Below are 25,915 nucleotides of genomic sequence, written 5' to 3' on the forward strand. Positions count from 1 at the left end.
CTGACAGGTCGCATTTCATAATATCACTATTTCAATTCACTTTATACACTTTCTGCATGACATATATTCCAAATAATTCACTACACAACACTACATTTCACAGTTTCCCAATGTCCGGGTAAGCTTGGGGCACTCCGCCCGCTGGCTCCCTATACTGGAGCGGGTCTGCCCGGAACGCTATGGGCCGGAGAGGCATGTGACCGTACTCCTTGGCCAGTCTCTCCACGCAGGCTGACCGCGACGCCATGTGGCGGGCGTCAGCTGACAGCATTTCCGTGTTGGTGCACTCCGGACACTTGAACTTCTTGCGAGGTGTCACCTGAAAAGTATTTAAGACAATTTGTTAAAGAATTTATGGTAAAATAGACATACAGAACATGTATTTTTTTCATATTTCTCGCGAAGTACTACATTGTTTTGTATGTGATTCAGCACAGCGGGGCTAAAATGTCACATTTAGCAATCCCTCTCAATCAATTCAGCAAATGAATTGTCAAAGCTGTCAAACTGACAAATGTCAAATTAGTACGAATTACTAGACATGAATTGAAAGCAGACTTGCATTTTGGATTTATATGATTAATTTTTATAAATCGCAAAATGCAAGTCTGCTTTCAATTCATGTCTAGTAATTCGTACTAATTTGATAAAAATTAATCATATCATGATTCATAATATCTATAGGAGATTCTCCTATATAATATATATGAGAATCTCCTAAGCGACGATTTTAGCCCCGCTGATATATAGTAGACCACAGGGAAAGACACAGGCTATGTTTATGCACGAAAGTGTACAGCTGCCTTGGAATTCTTTATTTACACGGGCCGGATTTATATTTTTTATGAGTGGCCTATGCCACTACCTACTAGAACGTCATAGGACGCTGCCGCCCATAGGCCATGGCCTATACTGCCTAATGCCTATACATATTTAAATCCAGAGCTGGGACGGAACCGTGAAACGTCTAGGCCAGCCTTTCCCAAAGTTGGCAATAACACCCGCTTGTGGGCGTTGTGTAGAGGCTTGGAGGTGATTTGTAATTTCATTTGAGCTGGATGCATTTGAAACAATGGGGGGGGCGAAAACATATGTAATTTGTTCTCGATGTGGGCACTAGACAAAATAAGTTTGGGAACCCCTGGTCTAGATTCTAGCAAATATAGTGTTATCACTTATCAGTACCTTGATAGGCGCCTTCCTCGTCACATTAGAGACTAGGAAGTTCATGGCGATGTCCTCACAGTTGAAGTTGTCGTCGACCCAGTCGCGGATGTCGCGCGACATGCGCCGCGTGTAGTACCACGACCAGATCTTGTGGTGGAACGCCGCGCCGGTCAGCACCTGGACAGAAGGATGTCATCTATAGCAGTGTTTTTTTTTTTTGAAGAAGGCAGGTCGCTGTAGCCCTGACGTCACTGCGACCCATGAGGATCTATTTTTTTTTTTTTTTTATTAAATAAGGGGGCAAACGAGCAAACGGGTCACCTGATGGTAAGCAACTACCGTCGCCCATGGACACTCGCAACATCAGAAGAGCTGCAGGTGCGTTGCCGGCCTTTTAAGAGGGTATACGCTCTTTTCTTGAAGGTTTGCAGGTCGTATCGGTCCGGAAATACTGCTGGTGACAGCCCATTCCAGAGTTTTACAGTGCGCGGCAGAAAGTTACGCGAAAAACGCACTCTGGAAGACTGCCACTCATCAAGGTGATGAGGATGGTATGTTTTTCGCGTGGGACGATAGCGAAAAGTTGCAGGTGGTATGATTCCGAACAATTCCTCAGAGCACTCTCCGTGATACAACCGATAGAGGATGCAGAGTGAAGCAACATCTCGGCGTAATTCCAGGGGGTCCAAGCTGTTTGAAACACTATGGCAGTCAACAATTCGAGCAGCCCTTCGTTGGATACGATCCAGAGGGAGCAGTTGATATTTTGGCGCCCCTGCCCAGAGATGAGAACAATATTCCATATGAGGCCGAACCTGCGCCTTGTAGAGTTGTAGGCGTTGGTCCGGACTGAAGTACTGTCTCGCTCTGTTAAGAACGCCAAGCTTCTTCGAGGCTAATTTGGCCTTACCCTCAAGATGATATCGGAACTGGACTTCGCTCGATATGTTGACGCCAAGTATCTCAATGCTAGGGGAGATGGTTAAAGATGTGCCCTCGAAACGAGGATAAACGACCATTGGTGACTTTTTAGTGGTGAACGCGCAGACTTGTGTCTTGGCGGGGTTGAATTGGACTAAGTTACGTCTACCCCATTCAGAGACCTTCTCCAATGAATTCTCCACCTTAGACACAAGTTCGTTTCGACTCTCAGTGACATTTTGCCGAGAAATATTAGGGGAGCCGGTATATACAGCATCACCTGTACTATCATCCGCATAGCAATGAATGCCTTTGGTTTGTAACATGTCATTGATATGCAGTATGAATAGAGTAGGCGATAGCACACAGCCCTGAGGGACACCAGCATTAACATACTGAGTTTCCGAGCATTCGCCGTCAACTACGACCTTTATGCTTCTGTCTGCTAAGAAACTAGTGACCCACTTACATAATTTCTCGGGCAGCCCGTATGATGGAAGCTTTGATAGCAGCGCTTTATGCCAAACCCGATCGAAGGCCTTCGCAATGTCCAAACTAACAGCCAATGCCTCTCCCTTCGACTCAATTGCCTGAGCCCAACGATGAGTCAGGTATGCCAAGAGATCACCAGCCGAGCGACCCTTACGGAACCCGTATTGTTTGTCGCTTAGCAATCCCTGGCCGTCCAAGTATCGAAGAAGCTGGCTATTGATAATGGATTCCATTATCTTCGAGAAGAGAGAGGTTATAGCGATTGGTCTGTAGTTGGAAGGATTTGAGCGATCACCTTTTTTGGGGATCGGGTGCACCAAGGCTGTCTTCCAGGAAGCCGGGACGATGCCAGTGGAATAGGAGAGCCGAAAAAGACGCGTCAAGACCGGAGCCAACTCTGGAGCACACTTTTTTAACACAATAGGCGGGATTCCGTCAGGCCCACTCGACTTTTGGATATCAAGGGAACAGAGGGCTTTTCGCACTGAGCGCTGATGAAACCGTATATCCGACATGATGCTCGTGCATCGCGGTATGGTCGGCGGTTTCTGCCCCCCGTCACCCAGGGTCGAGTTTGACGCAAAGAGCTTGCCCAGAAGATCGGCTTTGTCTTTTTCGTCCTGGGCCAACGATCCATTTCCTACGTGTAGGGATGGTAGGGTTGGCTTGCAGAAATTTCCTTCAATAGCTTTGGCCAGAGACCAGAATGCACGGGTTCCCGAGGGGAGGCGCTCAAGTCTCTTACCAATTCTATTGACGTGCTGTTGCTTTGCCCGAGTAATCTCTTTCTTGAGGGACCTAGAGGCAAGGTTGTACTCCTTTTTATATGTGCTGGTATTTAAATCCCGAGCAGACACTGCGTTGGCCCAGGATTGGTAAGCCTCCTGCTTCCGGCGAGAAGCTTTTTTGGGGGATGAACCAAACCAGGGACGAAATCTGCCGCCAGTTGGCACTACAGAGGTCGGAATGGAATCTATTGTGACTCCTTCGCACTAGAGTATCATCCTCAACCCAATTTTGGTATTGGTGACACGAATTTCCGCTGTGGATGAGTATTCGTGGCGACCAAGGTGCCTGTTCCTGCTCTGTAGTAGAGCAGGACAGTCGAGGAGAAGGTGAATAGGTGTTTCATCCTCCTCCTCACAGAATCTGCAAGTCGTTATGCTACAAATACCCATTGTGTTTCGGTGTTTGTAGAGCTTGCAGTGCCCAGTTAGGCTTCTGGTAAGGATTCTTAATTGGTTCCTACCTAAATCCTACCCAAGGTGAGCACTAATTCTGACAGTTTCTTGTTGAAGCCTTGGAATTAATGCCTTGGAGTGTTCAAGGCCAGGGGTCTCAGCCCATAGCAGTGGTACCAACCTTTTTTTATACGGGCTACAAACATGCATTGGTATTTGTGTCGTGGGCCGCAACCAAAATTTTTAGGATTAAAAAAATTACGTTCTTCAAAATTATCTACTGATTTGAAACTGGGAAAATTTTCATGTCTTTAACGACGACTTTGCACTAATTTGCCGGTGCACGCGGTGGGCGTGAATTTAAAAATGGTTTAACATCACGCGGGCCACTGATAAGTTCCCGTCGGGCCGCGGATTCACGATGGCTGGATTCAGGATATTAAAGGCCGGCAATGCACCTGCAGCTCTTCTGATGTTGCGTCCATGGGGGACGGTAGTTGCTTTCCATCAGGCGACCCGTTTGCTCGTTTGCCCCCTTATTTCATAAAAAAAGCTGATCTATAGGGTCGTTTATATTCAGCCCTGTTGGGCAGGGAAGTACCCTGTACTCGCCCTGCCACCCGTCATGCCGCGGCCGCTGCCCGACGCGACGAGTATGTAGAGGGCTGGGTGTAAATGTCTAGGAGCCATCCTACTGTGTCACTCACCATGGAGTACTCGTTAGTCCACTCGCTGTGGTAGCGCCACTGCGCCGTGGTGTTGTCCCACACGTGCAGCCGCGCCGGGAACCCCACGATGCGGTCGGGGAACTCCCGCCACACGTCGAACCTGTAACGTGGTAGTGGCGGCATAAGATGCAAGTAACTGGAAAGTTAACGTAAAACTTACCAGTTTACGTGCTAGGGTTCGAAAGATTTGGAGAGAAAGACCTGCCGGCTGCCGCCTGCCATTGAGGCCGAGGTCGAGATTAAAAGTCCATACATAACTCCCGCCCTAAGTTCTGTTGTTGCGTTACTTTGAGTTCCGGGAAAGTTCTGGTCATGATAAACGAATTTCGGATCAACCCAGTAAAATAATAATGTAACATATAGTTTACCAATGATCTATGATGCTAATTTCTTTATTTCTTTAGCGATGAAGATTACATCAAATCATACGTAGCTACGACTATGTTATTACATAGTTGCTATAATGAACATAAATACATAGCACATACATAAAAATACTCAATAAAAATAACACGCTCAAATCCAATGAGTAACAAAAGCGAAACTGAGTGTTGTGCGACAAAAAACGCACAGACGGTCACGACATGGCTGATACAATTACTGTTTACTGGTGTAATTGTTATTTGTTACATAAAACTATAACAACACAATAATAATAAAAATATAGTAATTAATAACTACTAGTTCAGAGACGATGCTGACAGTTTTAAAGAAAGGAAAAACACAAGTAGAAAAAAAATATATTGTACCCAATGTTTGGACGTTGGGTACAATAGGCTACTTGACCTAATCTTTTTCTTCATGCTAATCGCTTCTTAATCATTCATTTTCACAAAAAAAAAACTAATATTTAAAAAAACTAAACCCATAAAAATGTTGATTGAAAAATATGCCTCATAAATGGCGCCGAAAACACTGTCCGCCATAGTGTGACGTCATACGTTTTGTATTTTAGACTCTCTTTATTGAAATTTTTTTTATGTGCTAAATGTACGAGTCTAAAAGTGCCCAAAAATTATAAAATAATTAAATAAGAAATTAGAAATAATTTGTAATGTTGAAAACTTTTGGAGAAAAGTTTTGGCCATTTCATTTCCCGTCTACAATAAATGGAGATAATAATATATCATACTGATGTTTTATTTGAATTATTCAAGAAAATATATTTTACAAATCTTTCTAGGCTTATTCTTATTATTTATGTACAAATAAACTTACATATAACGAGCGCGATATATAAAAGATATTAAATTACGAGTCTGATGACGTCACATCCAAATCGGAAGTACCGCAAAAGCGTTTTCGTCAGTACAAATCTTATTTTCATAAAATCATATTTTCAAATCGACTTTATTTATCAATCATAAGCTTTTATTTGATGATTCCTAGGCCAAGTCCTACTAGAAATATGCATATTTTGTTTAATGAAATTGAATATAGGTCAAGTAGCCAGGGGGGCAGCCGCCCCTCGGTATGCTCATGTAAAACAGATTATTTAATTCTTATTCTTTATAAGTCCTTTTATCGAATTCGACTAAACGAAATGCAAGGTTTTCCAGACTTAAAACTAAATTGTTTTTCTCGAAAACCTACTAGCAGCAGCTAATTAATAATACTTCGTGGAAATAAGTACAGCCGTTGCCGAGAAACCATCACAGTAATATTGTTATAAAAGTTATGATAATAAAGATTATAAGTGTACTGTTTTTTTTTTTAATCGGGCTTTGGCCCACCACACATCCCCACCACTGTATCCTGTCCTGTGTCGCCAGGATCCAACCACGAAAACCCTTTGATATGATCTCAGGGAGATGATTATAGGTGTGTGTGTGTGTGTATTTGTTTATTACTTCGCGCAAAAACTACCGAAGTGATTTGGATTAGATTTCGCACAGTGCTTTAGGTTCTGTTTAACACAGGGGTTCCCAATCTTTTTCAGCCTGCGGCGCATTTACACGTCACAAGATTTTGTCACGGTGCCCTACTCTACCTAGCTATTAGAAAAAGATATATAAATGAACACCTATTAACGTTATGCGGGTAAATAATAATAAACAAATATTTAGTCATCTACCTGTTTCACCTAATTAAGTAATATTGTAATTTTTTATATATTTGTGGTTTTGGATAATGATGGAGGATCTGCTCACGGGCCACGGCGCCCCTCTTGCTTTTCCGCGGCGCAGTTTGGGAACCCCTGGTTTAACCCATATACTTGTATCTCGGAAAAGTAAAGTCCTCCGTGGGATGCAGTAAAATAGAATAAGAAATACAAGATTTCGTGTTACCGAATGCAAACAAAACTTATCAAAGCTGTTATAAATCTATATTGATCCATTGATACTTTATTAATCAAAATCGGATAAAGTTTAATAAGACTTTATTTTAATTAAAACTGTGCAAGTATTTGGGTCAAAGCTCTTTGTTATTGAGGTGTCAGAGTTGTATATTTCATCAACATCGGTTTAATGTTAAGCTGAGAAAATTTATAACACTGCGCCATTATGTACTACTATTATTCTTCGCCATTGTATTAAAAACAATTATGGCAACCCTGCTTTGTTGCTCACAAACAATATTTTCAGGGTTCCGTACCCAAAGGGTAAAAACTGGACCCTATTCCTATTACTGAGACTTCGATGTCTGTCCGTCTGTCTGTCTGTCTGTCTGTTTCCAGGCTGTATCTCAAGAACCGTTATAGCTAGACTTCTGAAATTTTTACAGATTGTGTATTTCTGTTGCCGCTTTAACAACAACTGACAACAAACGTGATTTTTTTGGCATTTTGGCTCGTAATCCATAATGGGAACATGTAGACACTTATTTACAAATTTCTCATTTATACGTGCACTTTAATATTTATTAATAAAATTAAAACAAAATAAATAATAAAGGGTGGCTCCCATACAAAAAACACATTTTTCCCTTCTTTCGATACTCTATACCTAACGGGTACGGAACCCTTCGTGCGCGAGTCCGACTCGCACTTGGCCGATTTTTATATAGTACTTAAAACTACTTAAATTCGAAATTTAAATCCACTTTAATCTAAGCATACAATCATAGTATTTTTTGTGATGTCGGCCTGACCGACAACTAACTTTTTAAGGGGTGTCTATGATCGACGTAATTTTCCATGACACAGACAGCTTTGCAATAATGGTTATTCTATTCATATAATAGAACTTACCCAAACTCCAACTCATCTGGCGTCAGCATGATGATATCATCATCAATAGTCAGCTGACATTCAGTCTCGATCTCGTCATAAGGGTAGAAACGGTTCGACAGTTTGTTCTCCTTCGTCAGAATCACTTTCAGCGGCTTGTTGATCACTGGCCACTCGTTTGCTGGAAATTAAAAAAATAAGCTGTAAGAAAAGTTGGCGCGGAATTATTGGAAATTTGGCGCTACTGGCGGTATTTATGAAAGAGAAGAATAAGCCCTCGTTAGATGAATTAAAATAGGTAAAAAGACGAGGGTCTATAAATTATTTGGGTCAAGTCTTATAAATTTCAGTATCCGCTTCTATGTGTCATAGGTAGGGAATGTTATTATTCGACAAATTTACTATTCGAATAATTCGAATATTTTACAAAAGTTTTCGAATAATTCGAATATTATTCGAATATTTCAAAATTTTTGAAAAATGCTGAAACCTCTGAACAAAAGTAACAAAAAACTTCGTACAACCATGTACAACCTATTTTGTTAATATTTCTAATAATTCTAATTTTTACTTTTATCAACATAAATCTTAGTTAACTAGAGATCGCCCACTGGTCGAAATTCGACCTTAGTTTCAACGGCATTAGGACTACTACCTATATTTTGTAAAAAAATATTGACTGTATAATTTTTTTTTCAACTCTTCTCTCTGGGACTCAGCTGATCTCAGACTGGCCGTATCTGAGATTCAATAAAAAAATATAATCCATTTTCAATTTTTCATCTTGTTGTCAACAGACTTCAACCATAAATAAAAGAGTATAATTCGTAATGTATAGGCTTGTCACTCAAAAATCTGTCATTTCTCATGTGTGTGTGTGTGTGTGTGTTGTAGTGTGTGTAATGTTTTATTTGTTAAAAAAATGTATGATAAAAGCATAATTTCAAAATAATAGTAGCTCGATGCACTCCTTCACCATAAAAAATTATAACTGTGCAAAATTTCATTCACCTACGTTTCCCCATTTTTCGTCAAAAGGGATACAAAGTTTTTGGCTCACGTATTAATATATAGATGACATAGTTAATTTTTATCGCTAAACACTTTAAAAATGTATATTTTAAGGTTACAGCTGGGCAATAAAAGAAAGGCTGTAAAGTGTAAACCGTTTTCGATCGTAGCACCTATTACTTTTCTCATGTGATTATGCTTGAAAGAAGTCAATGGATACAGATCGTGAGCGACCATTACTGACGATACTGAAATCCATGACTGAAAGGAGTTTATAATATCTTCATTTTCATGTCTTTAGGCAAAATCGTTATTTTGCCTAAAAACATGCAAATGAATTTATTAGACGTTTCTAAAACATGGTCAACGGCGACGACGAATGGTCGTATACTCATTAGTTAGACTAAAAACAGATTTATATTATCATTAAAGATGTAGAATATTCATAAATAATATTATTTTTCTGAAATAAACTTAATTATCTTCTTATTCCATGTTAATTTTATGTTTAATAGCATTTTAAACAAAAATAAAAAATATTTTTACTATTCGAATTATTCGAAAAATAATTTGGCGAATATTCGAATAATAAAATCGTCGAATATTCGAATAAAACGAGTATTCGTATATTCAAATAACATACCCTAGTCATAGGTGGTAAAAGATTGATTGGAACACACTAGAGATGGGTTTCCGATTTTTTCTGCCTGTGGGCTGTGACACACTTTAAATTTTCAAGATTAATAGTATTTTGTTTCGCCCCTAGTTTTTTCTAAACTTTTTTATTTGATTAGTTTAGAAAACGCAACTGCCAACTACGTAATATTTGTAATTTATAATATTATCTTGATTCATGTTAGTATCAATGATATCAAAATACTTAGATACCACGTATGCCGTCAAAACTGTAGCAATGTTTTTGCAAGCAAAATGTGTATCGAGAAAATATTGTCGTCCTTTTTTGTCTTACAGTAGTTGCATATACTACTTTCTCTTTCGCTCATTTTACGCTTTAATCGAATCGAGAAAATATTGTCGTCCTTTTTTGTCTTACAGTAATAGCATGTACTACTTTCTCTTTCGCTTTGATTTTTCTCTTAAAATGGAAGACAATAATTTAAATATTAATAAAATCTTAGTAATAACGTGTGAAATATTACACCTTTGGCTTTATTTGTATTCCTCCTGCGTAGCTAGCACGGGGTTTCCCAGTCGATTCTTCGGAAGAAAGTAATGGCAGTTTCTTTCCCATGTCTACATATCTTATTCCCGAGCATGGCACCACCCATCGACTTGAGTTTCAGTGGACAAAGACAAGAAACTCTTTCCATAGCAACCATCAAAGCAACGGCAATTTTTTTTTTTACATTTAGTGTCTTGGTTCTTTTTTTTTAATTATGGCACCTCGGCTATAAAACCATGGCCAGTGTCGAGTAAATGGCGGCAAATTCAAAAAATCGACGTGCAGCAACCCTATCTATAGCCGGAATTATAGTTTTGATCTACGAAATACGAAAAATAAAAACTAAGTAACTTTATTATTCGTAGTTTGTAGATCAAAACTATAATTCCGGCTATAGACAGGGTTGCTATACATCGATTTTTTTTAATTTGCTGCCATTTACTCGACACTAGCCATGATTTTATAGCCAAGTGCCATCAGGCGCGGTCCGAAGGGGGGGGGTCACAGGGGACATGACCACCCCCAAAATCTAAGGTAAAATTGAAAAATCTCAAAATCTTGCTAAATAATAAAAGGAAATATCTAGCTATCCCCTAGCCACCACTTCGTCCGACCTTAGACAGCTGCTGTGAACCCAGAAACGTCCGAGGGCGCAGATAAAAAACCCCCCCAAAATTTCAGGCTGCGACCGCGCCTGAGTGCCATAATAAAAATAAAAAAAGAATCAAGAAACTAAATGTCATAAGCGGTTCGTCATGCTTGACTTATAGATTTTCAGCATAAAGCAGGAAGATATCGAGATACGAAAGAAACTTTTTCTCCAGTGTTTTTCCGGTAAAACTGTCAAAATTTAGTTTCTTTCGTTTGTCTACGTGCTTGTGCTAGCTATGCTGTTGTTACTGCACTGTCGGAAGGTACACGACGGCATTCTGGAGCGAAATGTAGCGAAAAACAACGCGGTAATCAATGAATTAAACACGTCCGGCTGTCACCGCGTCCTAAGGCACACTGCTCTCAGATGAGTGAGCTCACTCATTTCGAGGGTGAAACATTTTCGCGCTGACGATTGTATGGAATGCCTTTTATAACGTTCTAATTCTATGGTTACTATGACATTCAATGTTTTTTCGCGGCGCCCTCCGCTATTCGTGAGAAACCCCAGGGCGCTATCTTTGGGAGGGAACTCTTTGGGTTAAAGTTTTATATATAATATGATTTTATAAGCAATTATACTCGTAGCAGCAGCAAAACACATCGAATATTATACCTGTTAATTTTTATTCTTTAACGCGCTTATCTTACGAACTACTGGACCGACTTGAAAAATTTGAATATTGAGGAATATTGAGGCGATTGATAGGCGGAGAGGGAAATATTATCTGCAACTATTTTTGTGAAGAAATAATATACTGTACCGTGTACGTAAATGTATGCAGTGTATGGAAATTCCCTTTTTACACGGGCGGAGCCACGCGGAACGTCTAGTTAAAGATATTATTGCTACTAGTAAGTAGTACTACAGTTTATCTCATTAGGCAGGTACTTAACAAGGTAAACGTTGATGAAACGAAGCTAGACTCTGCACTGTTCACAGTTATACTACCTCTTACAGGACCAAAAGCCCTGGACATAAAGTTCACTTTATGAGGTAAAAACTCAGCGCGTTAATCACATACAACTTCATAAATCTGTGCCAAGCGTTGCATAGCGCATCGTTTAAAAGTTAGTACACATCGGGAGAGCCGATCAAACCAATACCAACCCTATCACCCACATTTAAAGTTGGTTATCCATTGGCTTTGAATGATCCTGAGCCTACCTCGCGTGTTACCATAAACAAGATTTTATTACTTTCAATTAAATCTCATTTTGTGTTGCCACATTAGGATTTCACTCTCGGCACAATGACCGTTAATACGTGTGCATTACAGTCGGTGATGCTATTCGTTAAGTATTTGAACCATCGATATCTAGATACACCAATACAACAGATATTTGATTCTAAGGATTTTAAAATGAAATATTATATTATATCTCTACATCTACTCTTACGCAACGAGGAACGCAAGTCGAAACGATAGTATTTTAACTTTTGCACCGTCTCGTTTTATACAAACTATAAAACGCGTCACCAAGTTAAATCACATCTCGAGAGGATATTCACAAGACAATTTTCCATGTTTGAGTGACGCTCATAAAACTGAAAATAAGCAAGTCAAGCTCCGAAACTTTTCCTTGTCGAATTTCTCAAAAGATTCTTCAGACTTTATGCCTGATTTCGCTCATTGCAGATTTTTCACATCCATATGGACCTTATACTTGTACTATTATCTATTCTGTGCTTATACTTACATATCACAATGTCTTTGTATATTAATGAAAAGACATGATATTTGAGTTTTGACAAACCATCAGCAATAAGAGAATAAGAGCCTCTATTATTCCACATCTGGACGCGCCTATTCTAAGAATGTCTCATTGGAATAGCACACGGAATACGGATCCTCAGGAAGTTGGTCGTTTTCTTCGTTTAGTCCACGTTTGATGTCAGTAATTGGGTCGTGGGTAGACCATAATGTAATTGTATATAATACCTTAATAGCTGGATATCTTTATCAAACAAGCGAGGCCTCTATGTTGGCTCATCTATACTAATATTATAAATGCGAAAGTACTTATCTCTGTCTGAGACAGATCTCGCTTTCACGCCAAAACTACTGAACCGATTGCAATGAAATTTTGTACACAGTTATTCTAGAGTCTGAGAAAGGATATAGGCTACATTTTGATGTGGGAAAATATCTTATTTCCATGAAAATATCGATGAAAATTAATTCGCATTGCGCGTGGCCAGCGCTCATCCCGGGGGTCCTGGGTTCGAGTCCCGCAGGCGGAACAAAAATTTTTCACTGTTCCTGGGTCTTGGATGTGTATTAAAATAATATTTCAAAAATCTTAAATATATTTTATGTATAATATTATAAAAAATCCAGAAATATATCGATGCAATGAACATTTTAGTTCTAATACGATTCAACAGATGGCGTTTTATTTTTTACTTCATTGTAACATAGAACTAATCATACTTATTAGTTATTATGTTTTTGTTTATAGTTTTTAATACGTTAGAATATTATGTTTAATAATATTGGTATAATAATAATCAATCTATCTTATCTTATAGAACTCCTACTGCATTTCTAAGGAGTTCGAGTGTACCGTGTTGGTCTATATTCCATCCAGAAAATATATCAATGCAATCAACATTTTAATTCTAATGTATGAAAACAGATGGCGTTTTATTTTTTACTTCATTATTGTAACAGAACTAATCATACCTACTTTATTATATATTATTGTTTTTATTCATAACTAGCTGACTATTTATGAATAAAAACAATACTAAAAAGTTTTTAAATTTGACACAAATTTTGTTGACACCGCGCGCTATAAACTAAAGTCCACGCGGACGAAGTCGCGGGCAACAGCTAATGATGATTATGCGATCATATTGTAGAGATTGACACAAATGACTAGATGACCTTCGCAACTCCGTTGCGCGAGAATTCGTTTATTGCCCATAAACCGTACATTTTTCGGGATAAAAAGTATCCTATGTCCTTTCCCGAGACTAACAGTATCTGAATAACTTTCAGCAAAATTGGTTCAGCGGTTTGGGCGTGAAGAGGTGACAGATAGACACACTTTGGCATTTATAATATTAAGTATGGATATTAGTATAGATATCGATTGTGTATGCTATAGCTCCGCAGTCATGGTGGCAAATGACAAATGGTAATAAATTATTGTCCAATGTGGAGTTTTCGGGATTTTTAGGAGTGCTTTAGGGTCAATTTATAGCAAGTCACAAGATTTGAAGATGGTATATTAAAATGCATATCGCATACATAGCGCTGCGTATCGCCAACATAACACCACCTCAATTTTTAGGTTTCCAAGCAAGTCTTCAGGCATCGTTGCGTCTGGTCTCTATGTGACCCTTATAGTGGCATAGATAGTGATCTATTGTTAAAACACCAGCATATAGGGTAAACTGTCGAGCATTGGCGATTGTCCAAGAATTGACACTTTCGTTTGAATCGAAAAGACCAAGGAGTTATTTGATAGCGTGCCAGCATATAATTATTCTTAAAGTGTATCAATAAGTGGATAAGTCGAACCATTTACAAGCTTTAGCGTTTAGATGTTAAGGTCTCGAAAACTGCAGTTGTACTATTATTTACCGTTATGCAAATTAATGTTACCATGATCTAGGTTTGACTCTATGACGGAATAAATCAATAAATAAACAACCTGGTTGCCAACAATCATTTTGTAGCCAAAATAACGAACTAGCTTGTCTAGGTTAGAAGCATCAAGACGTCAAAGTCAAAAACCATAATATTAAGGCTCAAAGCCACTGATCTCCAATAAACAAGTACGCTGGATCTATGATACCCACTTTTTTTTGTGCCATTTGGAGCGGAATCAGCGCCTCCATTATTAGGACCGAGAACTAAATTAGACGTAACCATTGGTAACCATGTATTTATTTTAATTCTCTATGGCTTAATCGTTCGAATTGTTTTCGTGTTTTTAAAGTGTTTTAAAAGGTTTTACGCGATTAAGTAATTTTTATATAGGTGGTGGTAGTTCATAGTTAAACTATGAAAGAGTGTATGCTATGTAAAACACGGTACAAAAAGGGATGTGGGGTTACATTCCACAAGTAAGTGATTTTAACAGCTCATTTCTACGATATTTTAAACTTTTATAGATAATATAGGCACTTTAAAATGTGGCACTAATCTTATTATACCGTATGCACCACATATTTACCTTTGTTTTACCGATTTTTGATAAACAATAAAATTCAATAGTGCTGGAGTTCTCTGTCGATAAAACTTATCGATATCTATAATATTTGTATTGAAATCTCCGATAACCGATTTTTACTATCAAATACATATTATGCTCTTAAAATAATTGACAAGTTTCCGTCTGACGAAGGAAGACTGGAATTATGGTTGAAAACAATTAAAAAGCCTGGTTGGCGTCCGAAAATTGCTACTACCGCTTGCCGTTACTATTTGAAGTGTATAAACGTTCTCTGTGAAAATACAATGCGCAAAACTACCATTTGATCGTGATTATGTTTTGAAATTTTATTATATTACTATATAAAATGGAAAATTATTATTATTAAAATGGGCTGTCTTACACTGAAATGATTGTTCAAATTGGACCAGCAGTTCCTGAGATTAGAGCGTTCAAACAAACAAACTTCCGCTTTATAATATAATATGATGAGATTAGTTAGGGTCTTATCACACAGAACACTTATTCAGCTTTGTTCAGCTTTAATACGATACACTGTAGCACTACTTCGATAATATTATAAATGAAATTAGAAAATACAATACAACAAAGTTTTCGTTAGAAGCTTATCTTCAGTTTTGTTTTTAGTTTTTCGTAGTGCTATACTCCACTCGGGCTAACTTGTCGTTAGTGGTCATTGACTCCCTGTCAAAAACTTGTCATTTTCCATAAAAACCGCGATTGACAATGAAGTGTCAGATATTGTCAATCGTGGTTTTATATGGAAAATGACAAATTTTTGACAGGGGGTCAATGACCGCTAGCGACAAGTTAGCCCGAGTGGAGTATAACTGCTAAAAATAAATAGATTATAGATAGGTACAGCTACTTCACGTTATCTACGTATGAAATCGTTGTTAATTTATTACGCCTATCTAAATTAAGGAGAGGAAGTCTGTAATCTTTAATACAAATATGTATTAAAGATTACAGACTTCCTCTAGTATGCGTCTGTATTATTCAATTTAATATTTTTGTCCTAATGGTCGACATTATCTGAATCTGGAAACATTTCATCGATAATAGAAAAGTCAATTGTACATCACTAGTATTAGTTCCAAATACTCCCACTACTGCTATCAGCGCCAATATGGCGACATGATGGCGACTTTCAAACGACATTTTTACGTCAAATTTAGTTCCTATCCCTAATAATGGGGAAGCTGGTTCCGCTTCAAATAGGCACAAAAAATAGCTGTCATTTCAAAGGGTATCATCAGTCCAGCGTACTTGTATAATGGAGGACAGTGAGGTCAGTGCTCAAGGCCCAAGTAAAGCATTTTCGACTGCTACAAAATACTCACATGGAGGAGGTTTCTTGTTCTGGTTGTTCCATATCACCAGTATCTTGGCTAGGCTGGGCGTCTTCACCAAGTTCCGGACAAGCGTGAACAGGCTGTCAACGCGGTCATACGTCAGTATGACGGCCGTGAAGCCTGGTGCTTTCGGCGCTGTCACTGGCAGGAACAGCGGGTTTACTGGACCGTACTGAAAAAAAATACTAGTTTATCAAGTGGAAAACTTTGTGCGTGTTTATGTTATAAACTATTCTTTGTGCGTGTTTATGTTATAAACTATTTTATGTCCTTTCCCGGAACTTAAAAGATATACATAAACAGACAGATTATAGAATTAGAGTATCTAGACACTTTCGCATTTACAATATTAGTAAGGATAAGGTAATAGACTATAAACTATAGACTATAGAGAATATAGACTATAGAAGGACGACTCCAAAAATTTCAATACCTGCTCGATTCAGGACTATGCTCGACTGTTTGACATGCTACACATTACACAATGGTGTATAATGATTTCAGGCATGAAAAATAGATGTTGGCTGATACTTCGGTCCACACGATAAGAATTAAGAACGCAACATTTTAACACAATTGGTCCACACAGGCGTTTCGGAGGTAAGAGAATTTTAAGTACTTATAAGATGTTAAAATGTTCACCAAACGTCTGCAATTAGAGGCATTACTTAAGGAGTTACTTAGTGAAGGTAACATTCAGTACATACATTTTCTGTTAGTCTTCAGTAAGAGGATACACCAGGGGCTAGAGAAATGAAAAAAAAGTACGTGTAATATATATATATCTGTCTCCCTTACCTCAAGCCTATACCGCAGAACGCGATAGAGACACCTGCAGAAAATCAACGATTCGTTGTCCCCTGATTCCATCTCAAAAACTTAACCGATTTAAGTACTTTTTTCATTAAAGATTAAAGAAAGGCTTGAGCTGTGTTCCTATGTTGTTTTTTTTGTTTTTTTGTATAATGTAGCCAAATCTGTTTTCTGGATGTTTGAACACAGCGGAAAATCTGGCCATTTTTTTGGGTTTTCGAACATTCATATTATCTTATTTAATAATTAAATTATGAAAAAAAAGAAAACATTTTATTAGTGGCCGTAGATATTCAGGAAAAAAATTATAACTCTACTAGCATTATCTAGGGAGGAAACAGGGGACAACGTTTGTATGGAAAAAAGGGCGGTGTGGACTCCTCTTAAGTATCTACTTAAGTTAGCATTAGTGCGACCGTAATACCTTTCGGAAATTATAAGTGGTGATGTATTCTGGACACGTTCCCTTGATATCAGAGCTAGCTGAGGTAACATTCTTTCAGCGGGGTTTGAAATTTGAATCAGTGATTATGATCCGTTTAGCTTTATGTCCAGAGAAGACGCGACAGCGTTACAGTTCCTTTAAGAAGGGCTACGGTCTTTTCTGGTAGGCTTTTCGGGACCTATCAGACAGAGAACGGTCACGCGGTCAAGCGTTCAAGCCGTCAGTTTCGCGTTATTTGTGTTCTATTACGTTATATATAATATATATTATAAGTTTTAACGTTATACAACACAAATAACTCCCCCGCCCCGTGGTCAGAACGACCCTGTGAGAGTATCTCTATATTATAAAGATACTCTCAGTGGGGGCGTTCTGGCCACGTCAGAATTCTTCCTGTGTGAGGTGGGAGTGGTCACTCGAACGCAGAACTCTCTGTCTGATAGGTCTGACCCCATCATAATGTGCATAACGCGAAAAATAAGCCAGTGAGCCGTCAAATGTATTCGGTGAAAACGTGCGTGTCGCACGACAAGTCCCTTATCATATTAGTCCAGTTAAACGACAATCTGGGCGGTGCGATGATACTTAAAACATATCCATGTCCGCAACGGGAAATAAAAAAATCGGCCAAGTGCGAGTCGGACTAGCGCACGAAGGGTTCCTTACCGTTATAGAGGAAAAATAGGTCAAAATTTGTGTTTTCTGTCTGTGAGCCAGCCTTAAATAGTAATCATTTTTAGTATTTGTTGCTATAGCGGCAACAGAAATACACAATCTGTGAAAATTTTAGAAGTCTAGCTATAGCGGTTTTTGAGATACAGCCTTGAGACAGATAGATAGATGGACAGACCTAGAATTCTCAGTATTATGGTCCCGTTTTTACCCTTTGGGTACGCAACCCTAAAAAATAAAAAGCCATTTGCATATAATACTTTGGAGTTTATTTTTTTAATTGCTAACTACATTGCTTACGGCCGTTCCCAATATTTGATCTATCTCTGGTTTTGCCCTACTAGAGATAAGAATAGCTCACACTAGACATTAGAGACATATATTTTATGTCAATTCAATGTTAGCTGCGATCGGTTGTTTGTCAAACCAGAGATAGATTGAATATTGGGAACGGCCGTTTGAGTTTTACAAATCACATTGCAATTTGCAAAACGAAATGAGTAACGGTTTATGAATTATGAGGCAGGAGTCGCGAAAAGACGCAACGATTCTCTCTCATTTCACCATGCATTTTAGGGGCGTTTGAAAATGACTTCTTGCGCAGTAAATGAAGTTCAGTTTTGAATTGCTATCTTATGAACGAAGCCTTTGAGTTTTGACCCTTCGTTGCGTAGTCGCGTCGTGTAAAACTAACAACAGCTGTCTTCTGTTGCTTTTTACACACGAAATTAACTTACTATTTACTAACCCGACTGTAAAATTCTTCATCATTTCATCAACTCGTTTATTGGTAACCGTTTTATGTGCAGGTATAATGTGTGTTACTGTTATCTCTTATCGGTCTTTAACCCAGACTCGTGTTGGGAATTGCCGATTCATTGCAAAATTATCAACGGCACAATAATTCTCGTATTGTACATACTAAAAATATAAATGTAAAAGAGTTTGTCTGTCCTTAGAACCAATATGAATGAAAGTCATACAGATACAATATAATATAATACAAAATTCGTTTATCGCGCGGAAAACGTACATTTTTCGGGATAAGCCCTAGTAGACAAGTGGCAAGCGATTATCGTAGACGCTAACAAAATGTGTGCGATTTGACATAAGTCATCGCTTCGCTAGCGAATACTAATGTCAAATCTGTAAGGTCTACAGGACTAACCCTAAATGTTTGTTTTAGATTTTTCAACAGACACCGTTATACGCGTCTCAACATACCGTAACCTGGTTCCTTCATAAAGCCATCTCATAAAGCAGAGTCTTCGCGAAATCACTCTGATACTGGCGACTCACAAAGGAGCCATTAATAACAAAGAAAAAAAAGAATGTCAAATCCCATACATTTTGTGGCGTTTGGCGTTTACGATAATCGCTTGCCGCTTGTCTAGGTGCTAAGATCAGACTATGTCTTTTTTCGGGGAGTCAAAGTCATACAAAATTTCAGCTAAATTGGTTCAGCGGATTCGGCATGACGAAGTAACAGACAGAGAGACAGACAAACACACTTCCTTTTATTTTTAATATTTATTAAAAATAAAAGGAAGGTATATTAGTATAGATTAGTATGGATTCTTATTAGAAAATTCTGTCAGGAATAGAAACTATCAGGGAATAAGTATTTCACTTATACATTCCGTCGTATTTCCGTATAGTATTGACTTTTATACATCATTTAAAACCTATTTAAAACTTTACGAATGATTTATTGAGGAGCTGCCAGTAATTTTGTTTGGTTTTCATCGTATTTTCAAATGTGAGTGTAAAATTAGCTAGTTCTGAATAACAATACGTCATAATAGCTAAACGGGACCCGTTTCTGACGAGTTTTCGGTAGTTTGCCTGTTCAACAATGATTTAGATTTTCAAGCAACTATTAAATTTAAATGAAATGTAGACCATAAACGGTAAAACAGATTATAATGACTTTGAGTATGGAGATACAGTATGTCCCGGGAAAGGAGCAGAGAGCGACATTGTTTAAGTTACTACGGTAGATGCGGGCATTAGCTATAAGTACTATTTAACTTTAGTTTAATAAAGTGTTTGGCAGGAAATGAAAGTTAATGTCCACATACTCATTAAAGTTAATTATTGAATACTAGATGACGCCCGCAACTCCGTTGCGCCAAAACACGTTTATCGCGCGGGAACCGTACATTTTTCCGGAACAAAAAGTATCCTATGTGCTTTCCCGGGACTCAAAGTATTTCCATACCAAATTTCAGCAAAATCGGTTCAGCGGTTTGGGCGCTAAGAGGTAACAGACAGACAGATAGACACACTTTCGCATTTATAATATTAGTATGGAAGTATGGATCTGAGTGCGGCAGTCAGTGCGTGTTTGTCAATTGATTAGAACATATGTTACAACATCACAATGACGATGAACAATAGAAGGAAAATAAACAACTACGTACGAGATGAAATACGCACTACGCGTATTTTAACCTCCCTTAGGCTTCAAGTAGCGCTATATTTAGATCTAGGTGTTATGTCATAAGGCCAGCAAACCCACTTAGAGCTGACACGGAAACCTCAGGGTGGGTTTAGAGGACGTTTTCAAGTATTACGTAAAGCGATTAGAGGAAGGGGTGAAAGGTTATGGGGGTTCGGACGTAGTTTCGTAGCGTAATCTTCGAAACATGCAGTGCCGAATTTATATTTTTTATAAGAGTAGGCCACTTTATTACTGCATGGACGCTGCCGCCCCTAGGCCATGGCCTATAACAGCCTTTTTAATAAATCCGGGGCTGGCAAGTGGCAACATGGCAAAGATATTACGTAACGTTTTGAAGGAGGATGGGGAGGGCTGTTATGGTATGTTTACATTACGAAGCATTACACAGAAGAATAGAAAGAGCAGTTTAAAATTCAAACACTGCCTTTTTTTTTTTTTTTTTTTTTTTTTTTTTTTTTTTTTTTAAAGAAGGCAGGTCACTGTAGCCCTGACGTCACTGCGACCCATGAGGATCTATTGTGACTCCTTCGCACTAGAGTATCATCCCCAACCCTATACTGCTCATAAATTGAACGATATGGTTGGGGTTGGTGCCACGAATTTCCTCTGTGGACGAGTATTCGTGGCGACCAAGGTGCCTGTTCCTGCTCTGTAGTAGAGCAGGGCAGTCGAGGAGAAGGTGAATAGGTGTTTCATCCTCCTCCTCACAGAATCTGCAAGTCATTATGCTACAAATACCCATTCTGTTTAGGTGTTTGTTGAGCTTGCAGTGCCCAGTTAGGCTTCTGGTAAGGATTTTTAATTGGTTCCTACCCAAGGTGAGCACTAATTCTGATTGTTTCTTGTTGAAGTCAGGAATTAGTGCCTTGGAGTGTTCAAGGCCAGGGGTCTCAGCCCATTGCTTCCTGCGTAGTCTGTGACCCCATTCCTTGAGCACTTGCTTTGTGGTACTGGGAGTTATACCACAGAATGGTTCTGGACCATATATGAGACTCTCGGCCCCAAGCCTAGCCAGCTCGTCAGCGGTTTCATTGCCGGGGACGTTGCTGTGGCCCGGGACCCATACTAGGCGGATGTTGTTGTTCCTTCCCAGCATGTTTAACGTCTCAATGCATTCCAGAACTAATTTGGACGAGACTTCTGCGGCAGTCAGTGCTTTAAGTGCAGCTTGACTATCGGAGAAGATAAAAACGTTTTTATTAACTAGGGCCATCTCCAGGCTTCCTAGTGAACAACCGAGGATAGCGAAGACTTCAGCCTGAAACACGGTCGCAAACTCCCCCAAACAGGCGTATTTGCCTTTTGGTGGCCTGCCTCCGTAGATTCCGGCTCCCGCACGGTTGTCTTTCCTTGATCCATCCGTGAACCAAACTATGTCGCTAGGGCGGACATCGATTGGATTTTTCCTTTCCCAGTCCTCCCTGGAAGGTATAAAAACCTGGTACTGCTTCGAAAAGCTATACACCTTGATCATGGCATCTGATGGCATGGCCATGATAGGTGATTCACTGAGAGACTGTTCCAGCTGTCGAAATGGGGTGGAGACCCAATTCGTCCCACCCGCCGTCCTGGCCCTGAGAGCCACCTTTTTGGCCTCCATCTGAACAAGCAGAGGAAGCGGAGTTAAGTTGATCAGGGCCTCGAGGGAAGCGGTGGGTGTTGACGAGAGTGCACCCGTGATTATTAGACATGCCAGTCTCTGTACGCTGTTTAGTCTTTTGTGACAGTTTACTTGTTCAGCCTTTTTATGCCACACTGCGCAGCCATATGTGGTAATCGGTCTCACTACGGCTGTATATAGCCATAGCATTGCCTTCGGCCGAATACCCCATTTAGAGCTGACAAGCTTCCAACAGGAACCCAGAGCACATCTAGCCTTTTTCGTAATATACTCGATGTGCTTATTCCAAGTGAGTCCTTTGTCTAGGATTACTCCTAGATATTTGACATCACCCGCAAACTTAATAGTTTTCCCAAAGAGTGTTGGGGGTCTTAGTCCCTCCAACTTCCTCTTTTTGGTGAAAGGTATCAAGACCGTCTTATCAGCATTTACTGTTAGCTTGACCCTTTGGCACCAATTCTCGACGACTCTTAGTGCTGACTGCATCAACCCAGCGACCACCGATGCACATTTTCCCACCACCATAATCGCCAGGTCGTCAGCGTACCCTTGAGCGTAGTAACCTATGAGGTTCAGTTCCCTTAGTAGCTCATCCACTACCAGGGACCATTTCAGGGGTGACAGCACACCTCCTTGTGGGCAACCTTGTGTCAGCCTGATTTTGAGTGTCAGGTCCATAATAGTCGATGAGGCTACCCTATTGTCGAGCGTGGCTTTGATCCATTTCCTAGTTGTTGGATCTATATTCTTTGAAGCCAGGCCATTTGTGATAGAGCCGGTTGAAGTGTTGTCGAATGCGCCTTCAATATCGAGAAAGACACATAACGCAATCTCTTTATCTTCAATTGCTCTATCAATCCGATCTACCAAGTCCATTAGGGCCGTCTCGGTAGATTTGCCTTTTTGGTAGGCATGTTGTCTTTCATGCAGCGGCATTTTAGTGAGATAGGTGTCCCTTATGTGTAGGTTGACCACCTTCTCCATTGTTTTAAGCATGAAAGAAGTGAGGCTAATTGGTCTGTATGACTTTGGTAGAGCTTTGTCTCTGTCCCCACTTTTGGGTATGTAGGACACCCTTACCTTTGTCCATGCCAATGGGATGTAGCCCCACGCAAAACTTGCTCTGAATATTTTCAGTAGCATAGGAAGGATAATGTCCTTGCCCTGCTGTAGGAGGGCCGGAAATATATTATCCTCGCCGCCGGTCTTGTAAGGCTTGAAACTGTCAATTGCCCAAGTGACTCGGTCAGGCTTAAAGATCACGGAAGCTCTTCTCCAATCGTCAACTGATGGTCTCGTTTTAATAATCGTATGAGAGAAGGCTTCGTGATTTTCGAGATGGATACTGTTGGGGAAGTGAACGTCGGCTAGTAATCTTAGCGTTTCTTCCGCCGTTTTAGTGTAAGTACCATCTGGCCTTTTCAGAGTGCTGGGATGAGAGCTAGGGGCCTTAGATATGACTTTATATAGTCTGGAGGTTTGCGAGGTGTTATTCACTTCCTCACAGAACCTTGCCCAAGAGCGTCAAACACTGCCTTACGTGATACTTGAACGCGCCTTAAGATGAAACATCTACACAGGACTCTTATGGCTACGACATAAGGATCAGTATGAAAGAACTTCAGTTAGAAAACAATATTTTCAGAGAGAAACTTTGCTGTAATTAGATGTTGACATACAGCATTTATTATGCAGGAAGGACTCACCCTGTTGACTCCTTGCCGCTGTTATAAGATGGTTATAAGTGTTGAAGTTTATGATGTTTGTTACTTTTTTATTCAAAAATTGAACTATAATAACAGCTATAATGTAAATAAATCATGAGAACTCACCAAATGTTCAGGCATGTTCCAATCTTCGTACATTCTAGCTGCTAACGGGAAAACTTTTTCATTTATAATTTCAAGAGTCGTCAATGTCATCTTCTCTACACTTGAAAAGTATTTGTCATACACCCATCTTAACTGCCAGTACAATTCCCCTCTGCGTTCTTTGCTTACGGAATGCACTATTTTCTGTAAACTTCTTATATTTTGCTCAGGTACAAACATGGCAATTCGGTTCCAGTCCACGTGAGAATTGAAAGGCATGACTATCGTATCAGCTATCACAACTGGTATACATTGCGATGCAATAATATCCATCAACACGGACTGAGCTAGTCTTGCACTCCGTATGACTAAGCAGAACATACCCTCTTTTAATATATCTGGGTATTCAAAAACCTTCCCAGTAGTATACTCGCATCTCTTTGTATAATCATTGGAACCTGGACAGCTATTTAATAATAGTAAATCATTTGACGATGAGGCAATATTCTGTAATTCGGACAAGTAGTCTTCTGGTATGTTAAGCTGCGTGGACACTATTAAGTAATTCTTTTGTTTAGGCTGTGTACTATCAATATTTTGTGCGATATGACTGTACAGAGGTATTGATATATCAAAACCAAATCTAAACGTCCAAGTGTCAAATCCTGCTCCTGCTATAATGGCTTTGCTTGTGTTGAGATCCACCACTGTATTGTAGTTTGGTGCGCTCCCCGGGACCATGTTAAATATGAGATGATTCTCACCATCATCCCAGCTAAAATACAAACAATTTTTAATGTAACATTATAATGAAATGACATGAGTTTTACTTCTGAATAGGTTTCAAAGTAAAAATATCATTTACTGCTTGTTGGTTTTTTTTAGAAAAACTTAAAAATGTTAACTAAATCAATTATTGTACTTTTATTTTGAATGAACTAGAATATAAAACATACTCTTCAGTCAGTATAACATCAACTTTTTTAGGCTCAGCATACACTTACTTCTTACTGAACATTAAATCATATTTTAATTCATAAATAGGCAACTATTACTACAAATATATTTTATTTTAAACACTAAACTTATAGATACAAAGCTTACTTACTGTTCAAGTGACTGCAGAGCCTGAGATACATGCTCACTGGAAAACTTGTTCTGATTAAGAGTATCTATACTCGGCACTAACAAGCAAGCCTCTTTAGGGTTTGGTGTGTAATATTTACTACTCTTGATCGTGGACAAAATCTCATGGAACTCCCTCGTGAATTCATAAATCGAATCCCCATTTTCATTTTTAAAATCTTCGAGAGGATAGATGTAAATGGTGATCTTGTCGTGGCCACCTCGACCACACTTGTACACGTTGAAGCAGTTCCAGTAAGTACAGTTCGTAGCGCGGGGACTCGAAAACGCGGAGTTTTTCGGCACAGTCCTCGCTGGCAGACGAAACAAATCCAAGTTTACACTTTTATGGTGTTCCGTTCTGGGCGCACTTCCACCGTACACGTTAAATATTATAGTTAGCACTAGAGACACCACTATAAACAATAGCAAACCAACAAAAAACCTATGGTACAATATATTTCTATACGATGTATACTTTGAATACTTGGTAGCTTTTAGATACGACTCTGCAGCCATTTGTAGATTCGACGATTAAATTATTACCCTTAATGTATATATGGCACCCATTATTAGGTACATGGATTGTTTCTCATTTATAGAGATATAAATGTGTAAAACACATAAAACGGAATACAAAGCACAAGCAACATTACAATCGCGATTACAAACTCAACTCCATTTTTTGACTGACTATCTGACGCACATCTGACGCAGCACCTCGTATGACATTGACATAACGCAAGTGGCAACATGACATTGACGTAAACCTTTTTTTAAATTATCGTTTTAGGAAGTGCCAAAAAACAAAAGTATTTTATCATGCTAAAATTATAACGAATATTTTCAATTATCAATCCTATTTTACACATTTTACTATTTTCGAATGAATAACGTAATTTGCAATCCTGTCAGCTA

The 25,915-nt window shown here is 39.1% G+C and overlaps 1 protein-coding gene across 1 annotated transcript; it reads right to left on the reverse strand.

The window, feature by feature from the left end:
• On the reverse strand, nt 1-25,679 carry LOC121733524 (exostosin-2). The gene is made up of 7 exons (XM_042123794.1): nt 24,981-25,679; nt 23,894-24,647; nt 16,035-16,218; nt 7,680-7,839; nt 4,469-4,589; nt 1,186-1,344; nt 1-319 (listed from the first exon to the last, which is right to left on the reverse strand). The coding sequence occupies exons 1-7, from the start codon at nt 25,514-25,516 to the stop codon at nt 98-100; spliced, it is 2,136 nt and encodes a 711-aa protein (XP_041979728.1). The 5' UTR covers nt 25,517-25,679; the 3' UTR covers nt 1-97.
• Nucleotides 25,680-25,915: the final 236 nt, after the last annotated feature.

Source organism: Aricia agestis, chromosome 14 (genome assembly GCF_905147365.1).
Source record: "Aricia agestis chromosome 14, ilAriAges1.1, whole genome shotgun sequence".
Taxonomy (NCBI): Eukaryota; Metazoa; Arthropoda; class Insecta; order Lepidoptera; family Lycaenidae; genus Aricia; species Aricia agestis.

Excerpts from the sequence above, each read along its gene's own strand:
- LOC121733524 (XM_042123794.1), bottom strand. The coding sequence starts at position 25,516 with ATGGCTGCAGAGTCGTATCTAAAAGCTACCAAGTATTCAAAGTATACA. Across the intron at positions 4,590-7,679 it reads CCAGATGAGTTGGAGTTTGG|GTTCGACGTGTGGCGGGAGT; the intron begins GTAAGTTCTATT and ends ACCACGTTACAG. Across the intron at positions 320-1,185 it reads CGAGGAAGGCGCCTATCAAG|GTGACACCTCGCAAGAAGTT; the intron begins GTACTGATAAGT and ends AATACTTTTCAG.